Genomic DNA, 17513 nt, shown 5'->3' with positions numbered 1-17513 from the left:
AGAGTAATAATATAAATTCATCAGGAGCCAAGATTTTCAATGTAAAAAAAAAAACCTTATAAAGATAAAACCCAACATATTAAGTAAAAATCCTCTAACCCTAAATATAAATTGGAACTGTCCATATGAAATCAATGCTTTTCTTTAAAAAACAGAATTTTTTTTTTTATAAAAAGGTTTTCCTCGGCTCTGCATTTTAAAAAGTCCTAGAAACAAAGACTCACTCAGTAACAATGAGCAGCCTTAGCACCTAGATTATGATCTAAATTTGATTTCCCACTAAAGGAAACCAGGGCCACGTGGCGATATAGCCGATTCCAGGTCTGAGGCGGAAACTATATAAGATGAGTCCAGAAATATATCTCCTATATTATAACCCACTTCCAAAAAAGCACCACCATATATAACTACCTTCTCCCTTTCACTTTAGTAAGAGCCTCCCTGCCAAGAAAAGTTTCTCAAGACTTACCAAGTCCTCTCCCCGCTTCCAGAATAATCTAGCCCTAAAGGGGCCAAGGAAGGCAGAGATCCCCACACTCAGGGTGGGCACTGGGTGTCAGAGCTACAGGGGGCGGGGAGGGCACCCACAGACGAGAGGGGGCAGCCCCAAGTGGGCAGGCCCAGGGCCGCTAGAGTCTGAGAGTAAGTGATGAGCCGGGCAGACACTCAGGGTACAAGAGAGGGTTCAGTTACAAACAGGGGCAACGAGCAAGTAAGTGAATAAAGGACGAATCACGGGAACTGGGCTTTTCATGTTGGAGAAGTGAGGGACCAATACCGAAAGCGAGGAAACTGCAATGAACCCTAAGGTGTTGACCTGGAATGGAGATATTAATATGGGCTTATGGTTTTCAAAACACATAGACAGAGGCGTAAATTAGTAGATACAGGTATGTCTGTGTGCACCTAGAAGCCTAAATCTTGGCTTTCAGACACCACTCTCCACTAAAAGGAACCAGGATGGAGAAATGGGACAACGGAAAGTTCAAGATAAGCCTGGAATATCCTCTTATGCCCAAAGCAAAAGAGCACTAATTTAAAAGGACACAGAAGCCAGCTTGAAGGGATTCCCACTGGCCAAAGTGAGGACAACATGAGCATCAGAATAAGTAACGGATTAAAAGACACTGCTCCTTGGAAGAAAAGCTATGACAAACCCAGACAGTATATTAAAAAGCAGAGACATCACTTGGCTGACAAACGTCCATCTAGTCAAAGCTATGGTTTTTCCAGTAGTCATGTATGGATGTGAGAGTTGGACCATAAAGAAGGCTGACTGCTGGATTAACTGATGCTTTTGAACTATGGTGCTGAAGAAGACTCTCAGAGTCCCTTGGACAGCAAGGAGATCAAATCAGTCAATCCTAAAGGAAATCAACCCTGAATATTCATTAGAAGGACTGCTGTTGAAGCTGAAGCTCCAATACTTTGGCCACCTGATGCAAAGAACCGACTCATTGGAAAAGACCCTAATGCTGGGAAAGACTGAAAGCAGGAGGAGAAGCGGGTGACAGAGGATGAGGTGGTTGGATGCGACTCAAAGGAAATGAGTTTGAGCAAACTCCAGGAGATCCTGGAGGACAGGAAAGTCTGGCGTGTTGCCGTCCATGGGGTCACAGAGAGGCAGGCGGACTGAGAGACCGAACAACAACAAAATACATTGGATAAAATGGGAAATAATGAATCTGTACCGAGACAGACAAACAAACAGGAACACTGATTAGGAACAGAACATTTACGTAATTTCAAAGCTCTTCTCTTCAAAATGCTTATTAACGATAAGGGAGAGAGGAATAAGTTGACAGTAAAGAACCCCAGTAGACACAAGCCTGATCAAGTGATTAAAGTTAACTACCTCAGCTGTGAGGTAAACAGAAACTAGGCGCCGCTGACAGGATGCACTGAGAAGACAGCATTCCTTCTGCAACATCCTGTCAAAGCGCCGCTGACAGGATGCACTGAGAAGACAGCATTCCTTCTGCAACATCCTGTCAAAGATGCCTAACCTGAGTCTACTGGGAAGAAAACATCTGACAATCCCAACCTGAGGGACACACGATGATATAAAAGTGTCAGGGTCATGAAAGTCAAGGAGAGACTATTCTAGAACTCTCCAGAAGGAGCCTAATGACATGATAGCTAAAGGCAACAAGTGATTCTTTGATATAAAGGATAACTGATAAAACTTGCACAAGGTGTAAGGATTAGATGGGGTTAACATTAACATGAAAGATATTTTTCTGGTTTTGATGATTATATTTTCGTTATGGAGGACACAATGTCCTTGTTTGTAAGACATATACACGAATGTATTAACGGGTATAGGTTGGCAATTTACTCTAAAACAGTTCAGAAAAAAGTATTTTGTCTTGTGTCTGCTTTTTTTTTTAATAAGCTTGTAACTATTTCAAAACTTTTATAGAAGCTTTTGCACAGCAAAGGAAACCACGAACAAAATGAAAAGACAACCTACCGACTGAGAGAAAATATTTGCAAACAATGTGACTGACAAGGGATTAATGTCCAATATATACAAAAAGATCATGCAACTCAGTAACAACAACAAAAATGAATAACCCAATAAAATTGGGCAGAAGACCTAAACAGCTATTTCTCCAAAAACATATAGACAGCCAACAGGCACAAGAAAACATGCACAACACTGCTAACTAGCAGAGAAATGTAAATCAAAACTACAAGGAGGTATCACATCACACAAGTCAGAAAGGCCATCAAAAAGTCTATGAATAATAAATGTTGGAGAAGGTGTGGAGAAAAACGAACAGGTACGTCACTATGGAGAATAGTATGGAAGTTCCTTAGAAAACTAAAAGTAGAATTACCATATAATCCAGCAATCCCACTCCTAGGCATATATCTGAACAAAACTCTAATTAAAATAGATACATGCACCCCAATGTTCATAGCAGCGCTATTTACAATAGCCAAGACATTGAATCAACCTACGTGTCTATCAACAGATAAATGGACAAAGAATATGTGGCATATAAAGTCAATGGAATACTACTCAGCCATAAAAGAATGAAATAATGCCATTTGAAGCAACATGGATGAACCTAGAGAATATCATATTAAGAGAAGACAGAGAAAGACAAATATTTTATCACATGTGTAAGCTAAAAAACAGTACAAATGAACTGATTTACAAAACCAACTCAGAGAGAAAGAAAGCAAGCTTATGACTACCAAAAGGGAAGGTGGTGGGATAAATTGGGAGTATTGGATTAACAGATGCATACTATCATATATAAAATAAACAACAAGGATTTTCTGTACAGCACCGGGAACTATATTCAGTATCTTGTAACAGTTATAATGGAAAAGAATCAGAAAAAGAAAAAAAAAAAAAACCAAAAAACCTGAGTAGTACAAATCACCCTAAAAACCCTCTCAACTTTCAGGATTTGGGTCCCTGAAACTGCAAAATGAATTTCTTTTACATCTCTTTGTATTTGGGCCAAAGCCTTTTCTATAGAACAGAGGAGGCCAGGGTCTAAGAAGCAGGAAAAAAAGGAGTACATGGTGTTAAACAAAAATACCTCTCTCTCTTTTTTGCCCAGCACATACAGTTAAACTGAAGTAACTCCAAAGTACACTGTAAGTCACAGCATGCACTTTCAATGGGGGATGAAAACTGGTTCTTGGTTGGGGAGGCAGGTATGGAAACAATCTTACATTACAGTGGTTTAGAGACCCCCCAAAGCTGAACCCTACTTAACAAAACTGTTCTCCTTAGTATTCAGTTCGTCTCACTGGCTTGTCTTGGGCTTCACGGGAACAGCACTGGCGTGGAAAACATAGCTAATGTACGCAAGACCAGGGCTCCATAACCATGGTGACAGATGGCTCAGGTCCTGTGACTGGAAGACTATCAAGTGCTCAACCTCGAGGTCATGTTAAGAGGTGACCTGCATGTGCCAGGAGCCACCATAGGCTGCCAAGTGGATGTTGTTTATGTATGATCCTGAGAGTTTCTGTACATAGCTCAGGCTTTGAGAATAAAAACAGTTTCTAATTTAAAGAGTTATTATGCAACACATCATTAAGTACATCAAGTGCTGAACTGAAAAAACATCAACATACCTGACTACCAGGGGCTTCCCTGATAGCCCAGAGGGTGAAGAATCTGCCTGCAATGTGGAAGACCTGGGTTCGATCCCTGGGTTGGGAAGATCCCGTAGAGAAGGGAATGGCTATCCACTCCAGTATTCTGGCCTGGAGAATTCCATGGACAGAGGAGCCTGGTGGGCTACAGTCCATAGGATTGCAGAGTTGAACATGACTGAGCAACTAACACGTTCATCTGACTACCAGCTATTTAAAAGTTATCTTCTCTTATCAAGGAATAGTTAAATTCACTGAAAATACTTTTTAAGACATTTTTTTAAGTGTTTTACTTTCACTGGAAAAGTGAGTTTTGAATGTTTTTAAAAAAATTTTGGTTACAGTTATGTATTTAAATCAATTTCCAACTGGCATATATAATTTGACACACTACAGTTTATACAAGAATATAACATTAAAAGCTATGCAGCAGATACAAACTTAAAGGTTAGTAGTTTTTTCATGCAAGCTCTTAGGCTTGAAGGATCTCAGTTCCCCGACCAGGTACTGAACGTGGGCTGCAGCGGTTAAAGCCCGGAGTCCTAACTGCTAGGTCACCAGAATTTCCTAATTTAACTCTTGACTTAAAAGTACTTACTTACTCTTAACCCTGAAATGAATTTTAAAAATCAGGTTTATACTTTATGTATGAAGCCCAGATATTCCTATAGTACATAATAAATATGCAGTATACCAGCAGTATTAACATTTTCAGTTCAGTTCAGTCGCTCAGTGGTGTCCAACTCTTTGCCACCCCATGTACTGCATCACACCAGTCCACATGTCTGGGCTTCATACGTAAAAAAGTATAAACCTTATTTTTAAAATTCAGTTCAGGGTTAAGAATAAATAAGTACTTTTAAGTCAAGAGTTAAATTAGAAAATTCTGGTGACCTAGCAGTTAGGACTCCGGGCTTTCACCACTGTGACCCAGGATCAATCCATGGTCGGGGAACTGAGATCCTTCAAGCCTAGGAGCTTGCATGAAAAAACTACTAACATTTAACTTTGTATCTGCTGCACAGTTTTTAATGTTATACTCTTGTATAAAATGTTATAAATTAACATTTTATGGAGGGACAATTAGGAAAAAAGTCTAAAAAGTTTCTTAAGGGAGTGATAATAAAAAGAACTTGAGACATACTTGTGTTTCAATAAGATCTATAAGATGGGAAAGTGAGCCCATCAAGACATTCAAGTGGGACATGGTGTGCAGCACCCATCTCAGCACTGAGCACTGAGTTGTCAAGTGAGTACCACAGCTCACCAACAGCACGGGGTTTTGAGCATGCGTGGAGAGAACTTTGCCTCATACCATAAGAGGGAGTGAGGCAAGAAAACAAACAAGCATGTTCAAGAACACAACCTCCCTCATGGTCCAGTGGTTAAGAAGCTGCCTGCCAATGCAGGGGACATGCGGTTCAATCCCTGGTCCAGAAGGATCCCACACACCTCAGAGCAACCAAGTCCAAGTACAGCAACTCCTGAGACTGCATTCTAGAACCTCCGGCCAAAATAAGAGAAGCCATTGCAATGAGAAGCCCACACACTGCAACTAGAGAGTAGCCCCTGCTGGCCACAACTAGAGAAAAGCTCTCACAGCAATGAAAACCCAGCACAGCCAAAATGAACATTTTCTATAAATAAATAAAAAGTAAAAACAAATAAAGGAAACACAGGACTATGTGAACCAGGATCACAGCTGAGGCTTTTACGAGCACCTCGGCCCCATGTCATCCCGCTGCCTGGATGCGGGGTGATCCCTGCTGATGCATTTAATATCGCTCTTAAGAAAGCCCACAAAGAAGATAACAAAAACTGCAGTATTTGAAAGCCTGCCTCCAACACTAAAAACGCAGAGAATCAGAGGATGCAAAAAAGTAGAGAATCAGAGGATGTACATATTTTTAAACAGAGTTAACAAGGTCAGAAGCGTACAAACTTCCAAACCTTTTTTCTTTTAAACCTGGTGCCTTAACAGTCTTTGTTGACGGTAACTAAAAATTTGAAGATGCCATAAAGATCACTCCTTCTTCCGGTCTAGATGTCTTGTACAAATGGGACTATAAACAGAATACTTTTACTCCAACAAACTGTTCAATATATATGATTCTTGTATATTTCCAAGCTCATGTTACACCAAAAACCAGTGTGAAGACCGGGGAGACATCACAATTTCACCCATATTTTTTAGCATCTGCAATTCTTCCCAGGTGTCCTGAAAGAGGGAAAAGGTCATGACCTACAGGTCAAGTCAAGAATCGTTAGGTGACACTAACAGAAGGTATCTAAATACCCTCTATAAGTACATATGGTGCAGGATTAAAAGTGCCTATTACTTGCAAGGTTATTTTTCATTTCACAAAATGGATTCTGAGCAGCATGAAAATTAGAATTGTCAAAATTAAAAGTACTAAAACTTCTGTTTTTCCATCTTGTCTCAGGTTAAACTGATGCTTTCCCTAGATCTGTGAATAAACAAAACTGAAATTCACACACATAGCCCACTATCTTCTATAAGAAGTGATTTTCACCATATTTTGCCCAGGAACCACATAACTGCTGTAAACACAAAAATGCTGGGAATTTTCCTTGCCCAGAAGAGGTTTTTGAAAACGATAAATGCATTTTAACATACATAATTTAGTTTGCAACAAACCACAAAAACAGAGAGGAAGAAGTCTGAAAAAAAAGCGTACACATATGCTGCAAGGACCTGATCTGATGCCAGTGAAACATTATGAGAGGTCTGAAGCACTCACAATGCTCTGCTGTTCAGTCACTCAGTCGTCTGACTCTTTGTGACCCCGTGGACTGTAGCCCACCAGGCTCCTCTGTCCATGGGATTTTTCCAGCCAAGAATACAGGAGTGGGTTGCCTTTTCCTTCTACAGGGGATCTTCCCGACCCAGGGATCGAACCCATATCTCCAGCATTGGCAGGCGGATTCAAAAGGTTGAAGGTTTGCTTTCTTTTTTTCCAGTCAATGGTTGCCTTCATTCTACTGGCAGTTGCCTTCATTCTACTGGCAGTTGCCTTCATTCTACGTCAAGGCACTGGCCTTAGAACACACTGTCCTTTTGTGTTCTTAATCGCCATGGTGTTCAGCAAATAAAAACTATGTGAGACTAAGCACCCATGGCTTCTAACTGTGCCTGCAGTCACAGGCCTCTGCTTCTCAGAGACTCTGCGGGGGCGGAGGTCTGCTGCCTGCATCAAGCAAGGTTACATACAAATGTCTCCAGAACTCCCTGGGATCAATGTGATGATCAATGAAACGAGTCTCCAGATTTCTCTCACAACGGACAGGGCCAAGTTTCTCAAAGGGAATCAAGTCTGTTCCCCCCTCTGCCACCAAACAAAGTGACACGAAAGGCAGTCAAGAGGTGCTCGCTAGAATGGACAGAGAGAGACTAGGTACACCTGCCAATGAACTGACATTAGCATGGCTCTCCGGTGACCATACTTTGCTCAATTATAATGGCAGGGCCACCAGGGACTTTTAATTATTAAAAGGTAAACCATATGCCAGAGTAACAGAAGACAGTGCAGTGATCAAGAATGGCAGGAAACAGTACCTCTTCATCTGTTTCTACTCGACATTTTGATACTCAGAAGACCTTTTCTTGAAGCAGAAAAAACTATATGCAATTAACAATAAACCTGAGGAAACGATATAGGTAAACATGCCTCAGCAACCAAACTCCTGTGCAGAACTTTACTCAGGAGATAAATATATATGAAATTTTAGATGAAGAACTTATACCAATTTTACTGCTGACTTACTCTGACAATGGTACTTCTTTAGGTCGGTTTCTTTAACCGTAAAAAGAAAAAAAAAAAAAAAAAGGCAATCAGAAAAAAAGATTAAAAAAACAAAAAAAGGTAATCATGCTTATTATTAGATAATCAAAATATAATAAAATATAATATTCTGAGAGCCAAAGTAAATTCAAAAGGAAAACACATATGGCCTCTGTCCTCATACAAAATCAAATAGCAATAACAACTCATCTAAAAAACTGAACATGAAGATCTACAACCATATCATAAGTGGTTACAGTTTATGAATGCAACTTCTAACACACACACACACTCTCCAAACAAAACAGATCTGTATGTTAAAAAAATTAAGTATTATATTGTCTTCATGCTAAAAGATATAAGGATTAAAATTATAATTTCACAGGTTTAGAATATTAAAAATAGAATAACATACATAAGCTGTATCATAAGGGTTCTGAGTAGCACAAAAGGTTCCCAGTGGAACTTTTCCAAATGCTGTAGCTTCTACCTTCATAAAGCTTCTTAAATCAATCTTCTCCTTGGTATAGCCTTGGCCAACATTCAAGTTCAAGTCTTATTTTCACTGCTTTAAAACACACTAACACCTTTCCACCATTCTCTTCCGCTCTACTCTCTATGCCATCCAACTTACATATTGCTGTCAGATTAATCCCTTCAAAGTACAGATCTAATCATATCACTCACTTAAGGGCGGGGAAGGGAAGTAGCAGCAGCTTCTATATCTTCCAGTTAATTAGCTGAAATTCCTTATCCTAGCACTCAGGACACTGTGGTCCAAGCTTCTTCCTTACCCTATAGTCAAATAGAACTGCACTAGGCCTTGTTTCCCATCATTTCTGGCTTTGCTCCAGTGGTCTGCCTTGCTTCCCGTCTCTCACCTATTCGTTCAAAGGCTCATGTGACCTCCCAGAAACTCACTAGTGTTTTCCCAGATACCCTGAAGAAGCTACACCGTATCCCTCTCTGGAAACGTCAAGGCACTGGCCTTAGCAGCAAGGTGTGAGAGTTGGTGTGCAATGGTCATTCCCCCAGTAGGTCCCTTGACAGAATGACCTGTATCTCCTACTTACTTGGTCTTCATGTAGCCTATTTCACGACTGGGCGCTTAGATTCTTCTGAGAAACACCTCTAAGGAGCTGACTGAGGCAGGAGATTCATTGCTAAGACGCTGGTTTGTGGCTTACAGAAACGCCATTGGTATAAACGCTACATATAAAAGTGTCATAGCCACAACAAATTAGCTCCTATTTTTCATGTCAGATCTTTGCAACCATTCAAGCAAGAAAAATAATTAATCTCATATAATGGCACAATGTTTCAGAGAGATTTTTATCCAGCTAATCTCTATATGAAATACAAAATTTCTGAGAAGAGACTGTATAGAAGGTTTAAAAAAAAAAAAGTCACATCAGCTCTCAGGTTGCTGGTAACATGGATGACCAGACCTTAAAGCATAATTCTAGAATCGGCAATTGGTGAATGAGTACAGAAAGCCACTGTAAAGGCAGGCAATCTGGCCCTGTGGACAGAACACTAGAAGGCAGGAGCCCTGGGTTTTACACGTGTGACTCAGCACAACTCACTTAACCTGCCTGTCCTTGGCTCCTGCACTTGTCCAACTAAGGAACTGGACCTGATGAACTCCAAGACCCAGTTCCAACACTTTAAAATTCTATAAGCGTACTACATATCTTCACTGGATGACTGTTAAAGAGAGCTGTGGCAGAAAGCTATAACTCCCTGCAACATGTAATCTTTCAATTTTATTTAAAAAATTCATGTAACTCCACAAATCTTCAACTTAAAAAGGCTCATATATTTAGGGCTACTGCATTTTCAAATAAGTTTCCAAATTAAACATAAATAAATAAATAACAGTAAAAAACTATCTTTGAGGACTAAGAAAAATAAATCTAAAGGGAAAACAAAAGTATGTCCCCCCAAATCTCAGACCACTACAAGTACTGCTAAATAACACTTCAAGAAAAAGTGAATTTTCCAACAGAAATTTAAAATGCCAAATAGAGTTACAAAATTGTCAGGTAAACAGTGGAAATAAAGTGGTAAAACGTTTCTTTCAAGCTTTTCTGGATCTCTTGTCTAACAAAATATACTGATTCAAGACATAGCAAAATTTTCAGAATTCCTCAGACAAGAAATTAGCATGTTAAGTTTATATACCATTTAGCTAGCCTAACTTCAACTCTCTCTCCCTTTTCTTCATTTGCCTTAAAGGCTTCACATAGGCGGCTGTAAGCATAAGTCATGAGTTGAGTTTCTCTTAGTTTCCAGTTAGGACTGTGGGTTGGCCATGGCTTGACGGTGCCAGTAACTAGAGGTTACCAACACTCAGCTGAACAAAAGTACACTGTGTGGTGCTGGAAGAGCTCTGAAAAGCATTTTCTCAAAATGCTGGAGGGAAAAAAAGGTTTTTCTAGAAAATATGGACAATTAATTAATTTAAGGAATTAAAGAGCCTCTTGATGAAAGTTAAAGAGGAGAGTGAAAAAGCAGGCTTGAAACTCAACATTCAAAAAAAGAAGACGATGGCATTCAGTCCTATCATTTCATGGCAAGTAGATGGAGAAACAATGGAAGCAGTGACTGACTTATTTTCTTGGGCTCCAAAATCACTGCAGATGGCAGCTGCAGTCATGGAAATAAAAGATGCTTGCTCCTTGGAAGAAAAGCTATGACCAACCTGCTGCTGCTGCTGCTAAGTCGCTTCAGTTGTGTCCGACTCTGTACGACCCAATAGACGGCAGCCCACCAGGGTCCCCTGTCCCTGGGATTCTCCAGGCAAGAACACTGGAGTAGGTTGCCGTTTCCTTCTCCAATGCGTGAAAGTGAAGTCACTCAGTCACATCCGACTCTTCGCGACCCCATGGACTGCAGGCTACCAGGCTCATCCGCCCATGGGATTTTCCAGGCAAGAGAACTAGAGTGGGTTGCCATTGCCTTCTCTAATGACCAACCTAGACAGCATATTAAAAAGCAGAGACATTACTTTGCCAACAAAAGACTGTCTAGTCAAAGCTATGGTTTTTCCAGTAGTCATGTATGAATGTGAGAGTTGGACCATAAAGAAAGCTGAGCACCAAATCATTGATGTTTTTGAACTGTGGTATTGGAGAAGACTTCTAAGAGTCCCTTGGACAGCAAGGAGATCCAACCATTGAATCCTAAAGGAAATCAGTCCTGAAGATTCATTGGAAGGACTGATGCTGAAGCTCCAATACTTTGGCCACCTGATGCGAAGAACTGACTCATTAGCAAAGACCCTGATACTGGGAAAGACTGAAGTCAAGAGGAGAAGGAGACAACAGAGGATGAGATGGTTGGATGGCATCACCGACTCAATGGACATGGCTTTGGTGATGGACAGGCGAGCCTGGCGTGTTGTAGTCCATGGGGTTGCAAAGAGTCAGACACAACTGAGCGACTGAACTGGACTGAATTGATATGAAGCTCTATCTCCTACATCCCTGTCATCCCCGCTCCCCGCCATCAAGCCAAAAAGTTTTATCACAAATAGGGCTTGGGCTCCTCGTTACGGCATCGCTGACTCTAGAATCAATGGATCTGTCTCACCTTCTGATGCTTTGATTGCATATCCTCCCTTCTTTTCACCAGGAGGCACGTCAAGCAGCTGCATGATTCTATCCAGAAGCCCATGGATTATTTCAAACCCAGGATTCTTGTTGTAATAAACAGCACAGAGATGCCTGTAGTTTCTTGCACCCACATCTGAAAAAATAAAAAAATAAAAGAAATGGTCACAAGAACACGCTGATCGTCACTTAAGAAGCTGATTTGCTCCAACACAAACTCAAGTAAAATCAATAAAAAAGAACACCGATTAGTAAACAAATGGAGAACCAATCAACCTCAGAAAGACAAGATGGTTTTTCAACCATCAACCCTCAAGGCTGGCCCAGGAACAATAGGCTTCATTGTGGTATGAACTGGTAAAGGATTTAACAACATTTTCAGAGCCTTAAAACTTCATACTCTTTAAGGCAGAAAACTATCCAAAAGAAATAATCTTAAATACAAAAAAAGGATTCATACAGAAAGCTATTACTTCTACATAAAGCATTAGTTTCAACAGTGAAAATTAGAAACAACCCAAATTAGGAAATGGCTACATAGAGTTACAACACAATCACTCATCAGAATACTATGCAGCTAAAAGGCATCTTTGAAAGTGAAAGTGTTAGTCACTCAGTTGTGTCCAACTCTGTGACCCCACAGACTGCAGCCGGCCAAGGTCCTCTGTCCATGGGATTTTCCAGACATGAATACTAGAGTGGGTTGCCACTGCCTTCTCCAAAAAGCATCTTTATGAAGATTCATTACAGTAGAGCTAGAGCAAATACTTATAATGGTAAATGAAACAAAAAAAAGGAGGCCACGAAATTCAAAAAGAAACAAAGCCAAATCACAGTGTCTAAAGAGTATACGCAGGTTGGAAAACTATAAAACAAATAAGGGAGTGAAAGTGTTAGTTGCTCAATCCTGCCCAACTCTTTGTGAAAACATGGACTGCAGCCCACCAGACTCCTCTGTTCATGGGATTTTCCAGGCAAGGATACTGGAGTAGGATGCCATTTCCTTCTCCAGGGGATCTTCCCGACCCAGGGATCAAACCCGGGTCTCTTGTGCTGCAGGCAGATTCTTTACTGACTGAGCTACCAGGGAAGTGACTGTCATCAAAGTCAGGACAGTGACCGTTCCAGGTAAAGGGAAGGTGATACGATAGAGATGGGTCTTAGGAGCAGCTGAGGACTCTGGCAACATTCCATTTCTTAACTTGGATGGTTAAACCAGTGTCTGCTTTACAATCTTTTTAAACTATCTATGTCATATTTATACATCACAATTAAAGTATTAAAAAAACAGCAATTTATGAAGGATACAACTACGTGAATGTAACCATAAGCCAAAAAATTTCATTCACAGGAAAAAGTATGTAAAGAAATGTACCTGAATGTTAACAGAGGTAATGTTTGGGTAGGATTAATTTTTTTTAAGTTTATTTTCCAACCTTCCTTGATTAGTATATTTTTTCTACTTTGAAAATCAGAACAAACTTATGAAATGTGATCGTTTTAAGTTATTTATTTGGTTTTGCCAGGTCTTGGTTACAGCATGTGAGATCTAGTTCACTAACCAGGGATGGATTGAACCTGGGCCCCTGGAGTGTGGAGTCTTAGCCACTAGACCACAAGGAAAGTCCCACAAATGTAATATTTTTTAAAAGAATCGCAAAAATGCAAATGACTAGATAACAAACTGGTTCACCCATACAATGGAATACTACTCAGCAATAAAGTAGTCTTGATAACTTAGATGTATCTCAAGGGTACTAAGATGAATAAAAAGAAGCCAGTTTTATACAGCAATATAAGTGGACAATGTAAGTCCATTTATGTGACGTGCTGGAAAAGGGAAAACTAAGGCAACAGGTGGCATGAGCGGTTAAGAACCTGCCTACCAGTGCAAAAGATTTAAGAGATGCGGGTTCAATCCTTGGGTCAGGAAGATCCCTTAGAGGAGGGCATACCAACCCACTCCAGTATTCATGACTGGAGAATCCCATGGACAGAGGAACCTGGAGGGCTACAATCCATAGGGTTGCAAAGAGTTGGACATGAGTGAAGTGACTTAGCATGCATGCACTCAAGGCTACAGAGAACAAGATAGTAGTCACCAGGGTTAGATGGGGAGTGGGAAATGTAACTACAGTGAGACAACCTGTGGGTCTAGGGGCGTGACAGAACTGTTTTGTATCTGTAGTGATGATTAGAAAAACTTAAAACTAATTTATTAATAAAGAAATGCATAGCATACAAAGACAAACTCAAATTCACTGGAGATCACTTCATTTTCTAACAGATAAACACACTTGTGGCCCTTTAATAAATTCTGGAGGAGACTGCTGCTCTACACAAACAACGAACATTGGCTTCACTTTACCTTTCAAATTAGAAAAACAACAAATTAATGTCTATCTGGGGGAACAAACTGAAAATAAAAAGCTGCTTCATATTAGCATGTATTAAGCAAAAGTTCTTCCACAGACTTATTCTCATAGCCATAATTCGCACAAAATATACAATGTCTTTTGCCTTCCAGACATCCAAGTAAACAAATGACTATTTTAATACACTGATTTTAATACTCAAGTAATATAAAAATGAGTCCATAAATGGTAAAAGGAAAGGAAAACTGACATGAACGAATTATCTACTATGTGCCAGGACTCAGCTGCTATCAGCCTATTTGTCATCTTAATTCTCAAGACAATCGTGTTAGCTAGGTTTTTATTGTACCATAAAACGGACAGGGAAACTAAGATGGAGAAACGAAAGCTCAGAAAGGTTTTGCCCAAAGTCAAGCTAACTGCCTGGCGCTAACTGTAATTAATTACACAGCTAATAAGTTACAAAACCAGGACTGGACAAGGACTGCCTAACTTTAAAACCCATACCCTCTCCACTATACAGCAGAAATCTCTAAATCTCTAAAGGATTTAGAAGAAATCTCTAAAGGATTTAGATGAAGATAAAGAAAGTATAAGTGCAAACTTATGTATGAATATACTTAGTATAGTCAAAGACGTGCATTCTTGAAATGTTTTTGATATGTTAAACAGATGCTTTCATTTTCAAAAGTTTTCATGTTTAAGACTTTTAGTTAAGCAACTGAAATAGATTATTTTTGAAAGTGAGTTAACTAAAGTTTCTAGCCATCATCAGTGTTGTAACTCTTGGAAATTACATTCTAAGTTAAACTTTGGACTGAACATACATAGAGAAATAACTGTCCCTGCCATGTAACATTTCTTAGCACCCACTATGTTCAAAGCACTCTACTCTAGGTATCCCTAGAGGGTAGAGGTCAGAGCCAGCATAGGCCCTGCACAGACTAAATGCTCAATGATTATTTTCTGAATAAATGAATAAAGCCTGGAAAGAAAGCAAAGCATGTATAGAATTAAACAAGGTCAGGACCAGACAGTGGCCACATTCTAAGTCTGCCCAAGAGGCAGCTGATGTTGGACAGTTGGTACTGTGCCAGCATCATTCTCTATCACTTCCACGTGCACGGATAAAGATAATTGCTATCTAAAAGCTATAGTCGAAGGTGTCAGAATAAAAATTAATATTACCCCCAGTAGGCATCCAACCTCACTAATCAACAACATGCATTAATTAAAATGAGGGAAATGACTGCTCTGTAGGAACACAGACACACAGACACACACACTCCTCTCTCCTCTCCTCCTTCACTCCTCTCTCCCTCTCTCCTCACCGCCCCCCCCCCCACTTCCCCTTGAAGAGAAAAAAATGCAATGAAACAGAACTAATTTATCCCTTTCGTATTAGGGACTTGCTCCTGGGTATCTCTACCATGTGGTACCCATTTGCTGGTGTCACATGCTTCCACTTTAACACACAGATACGTATTGAAACTATGTTGCAGCCCCATTCTTGCTGTGAGAGAAGAGCCCCACAGTAATGCCACCATTCAGAGAGCTTAGTAACACAAACTGAAAGCTCTGTTTTGGTAACCTTTGCCTTAGAATACGTCTGTCCTGATCTTCACATTATGTACTTGCCTTTCTGATAAGAGGAACAACATCTGGTTTAAAGACTTAGAATTTTTTTTTTAAAAAATTGATTTTGATGATGAGAATAATGAAATAAGGATAAAAATACAGGACTTAAAATTATACTCCACTCAAGAAAGGTTTCAGGATGTTTAGAGCATACACATATACAGTAATAAGCTGTTTATTTTTTAATTCAATGTCATAGTAGTTTTAGGAAAGGCCATTGATTTCAGGGCTTTATACTAAACCCACAGTAAGAACTAGATTAAACGCATTGACAAGGTGCCCTCTTGCAGCCCCCACCACTGATGGGCTGTTTTTTCACATCTCTTCCAAATGCTACCAGTCCCTCTAGACCTGCTTCATCACATCCTGCTAAAATACTTCCTCTGAATTAGCTGGATTGAACTGAAAGAGAAGATAACCACATACTCACTTCTACCCAGAAACGTCTTGGAGAAACTGCTAGGTTTAGTAAAATTTCCACTTCCTAGGATTTTGCACTGAGGGACAATATTACATCACAGCAAGTTCACTGACTGCATGCCACAAAATAAGAACTATGTAAATTTCATGCCAAAACTAGGGTTTGTTGGAAATGCTTTATAACTCAGTTCTTTATAACTCAGTTAACAGACTTCTTGTGTCATGCCATCAAACAATTCTGCTTTTTAAATGGGCCTGCCAAGTATGTCAGCCTAAATCACCAGTGTCTTTCACAGACTTCAAAGCACTGCCCGGAGAGGCTGATCTAAACCAGCAAGAGGAGGAGCAGCTGCTACAACTCTGGAAGCTGCAAGTGTGCCAGATGACCTTATAAAGGAAGGAAAAAGGGGAAAGTGATACATGAAGCCCCTTAGTAAGTGACTACTGCATACAATTCAAATGTTAGAACAGGCTTCTGCTTAGTGTAGACTCTCTTTCACCAGATGAATGATTAAAATCAAATTAGGGGTGTTAGGTCGGAGAAGGCAATGGCAAGCCACTCCAGTACTCTTGCCTAGAAAATCCCATGGATGGAGGAGCCTGGTAGGCTGCAGTCCGTGGGGTCGCTAGGGGTCGGACACGACTGAGCGACTTCACTTTCTCTTTTCACTTACACACATTGGAGAAGGAAATGGCAACCCACTCCAGTGTTCTTGCCTGGAGAATCCCAGGGACGGGGGAGCCTGGTGGGCTTCCGTCTATGGGGTCTCACAGAGTCGGACACGACTCAAGTGACTTAGCAGCAGGGGTGTTAGGTAACAGCATAAATGGCACAGAATGGAAAAGGACAGAGTCTCCAGGTCAATCTTTCCATCTTTCTTCTCACATTCACAGAGAAGCCCAAATGAAGATACTAGGAGAAAGCCTACTGGGAAACCAACAAAGCTCCCAGGACAACTGGTGGCTGATACTGAGCTTGAGAATAACTGTCTGGCCAAGTTCAGAACATAAAATAAATCATCTTGATCTCTAGTTTATTCCATCCAACAAATTTAATATTGGTGGTACCCATGAGATGATAGCTTATATTGCAAATTTTACTTACCTTCAGAAGAAATTCAGAGTAGGCCTAATGATTCACAAAAAGTACAAGAATCTCGTTAAGACATACACCATGAAAAATTAGATCTAATGTGGAAGAACAGGAACTTTTACACACTTTTAATAGGACTGCAAATTTGTGTTAAAAAATTTTTTTTCTTAGTAGAGAATTTGACAAGGTAGCAAACACTTAATGTGCATACCTGTGGACTGACCAACTTCAAAAAAAAAAACGTATTTGTACAAGGGTACTAGGATGCTCATTATAATAGATGTATTTTAGCAAAACCTGGTAACAATCTAAAGTCATTATAATAGTCTGAGTAAATAAATTACATTATATCCACACAATGGAATGCTATGCAGTCATTAAAAAGAATGAGGTCAGGGGACTTCCCTGTTGATCCAGTGGTTAAGACTCCACCTTCTAATGCAGG

At 40.0% G+C, this 17513-nt stretch overlaps 1 protein-coding gene across 3 annotated transcripts in view; it reads right to left on the bottom strand.

The window, feature by feature from the left end:
• FARSB (phenylalanyl-tRNA synthetase subunit beta) overlaps nucleotides 1-17513 on the bottom strand; it is a 78070-nt gene that overhangs the window by 12526 nt on the left and 48031 nt on the right. For 2 of the 3 annotated variants that reach the window (XM_055398757.2, XM_088845291.1), the window contains 2 exons: nucleotides 11523-11678; nucleotides 7911-7940 (listed from right to left, as the gene is read on the bottom strand). In XM_055398757.2, coding sequence (XP_055254732.2) covers nucleotides 7911-7940; nucleotides 11523-11678 — 186 coding nt within the window. The remainder of the gene's footprint in view (nucleotides 1-7910; nucleotides 7941-11522; nucleotides 11679-17513) is intronic. The other variant, XM_055398756.2, reaches the window with a different exon arrangement.

Source organism: Moschus berezovskii, chromosome 2 (genome assembly GCF_049115385.1).
Source record: "Moschus berezovskii isolate FMDL1 chromosome 2, NW_MosBer_1.0, whole genome shotgun sequence".
Lineage (NCBI taxonomy): Eukaryota > Metazoa > Chordata > Mammalia > Artiodactyla > Moschidae > Moschus > Moschus berezovskii.
Note: the sequence above shows the minus strand (reverse complement) of the source record. Positions and strands in the feature narration are given on the sequence as shown.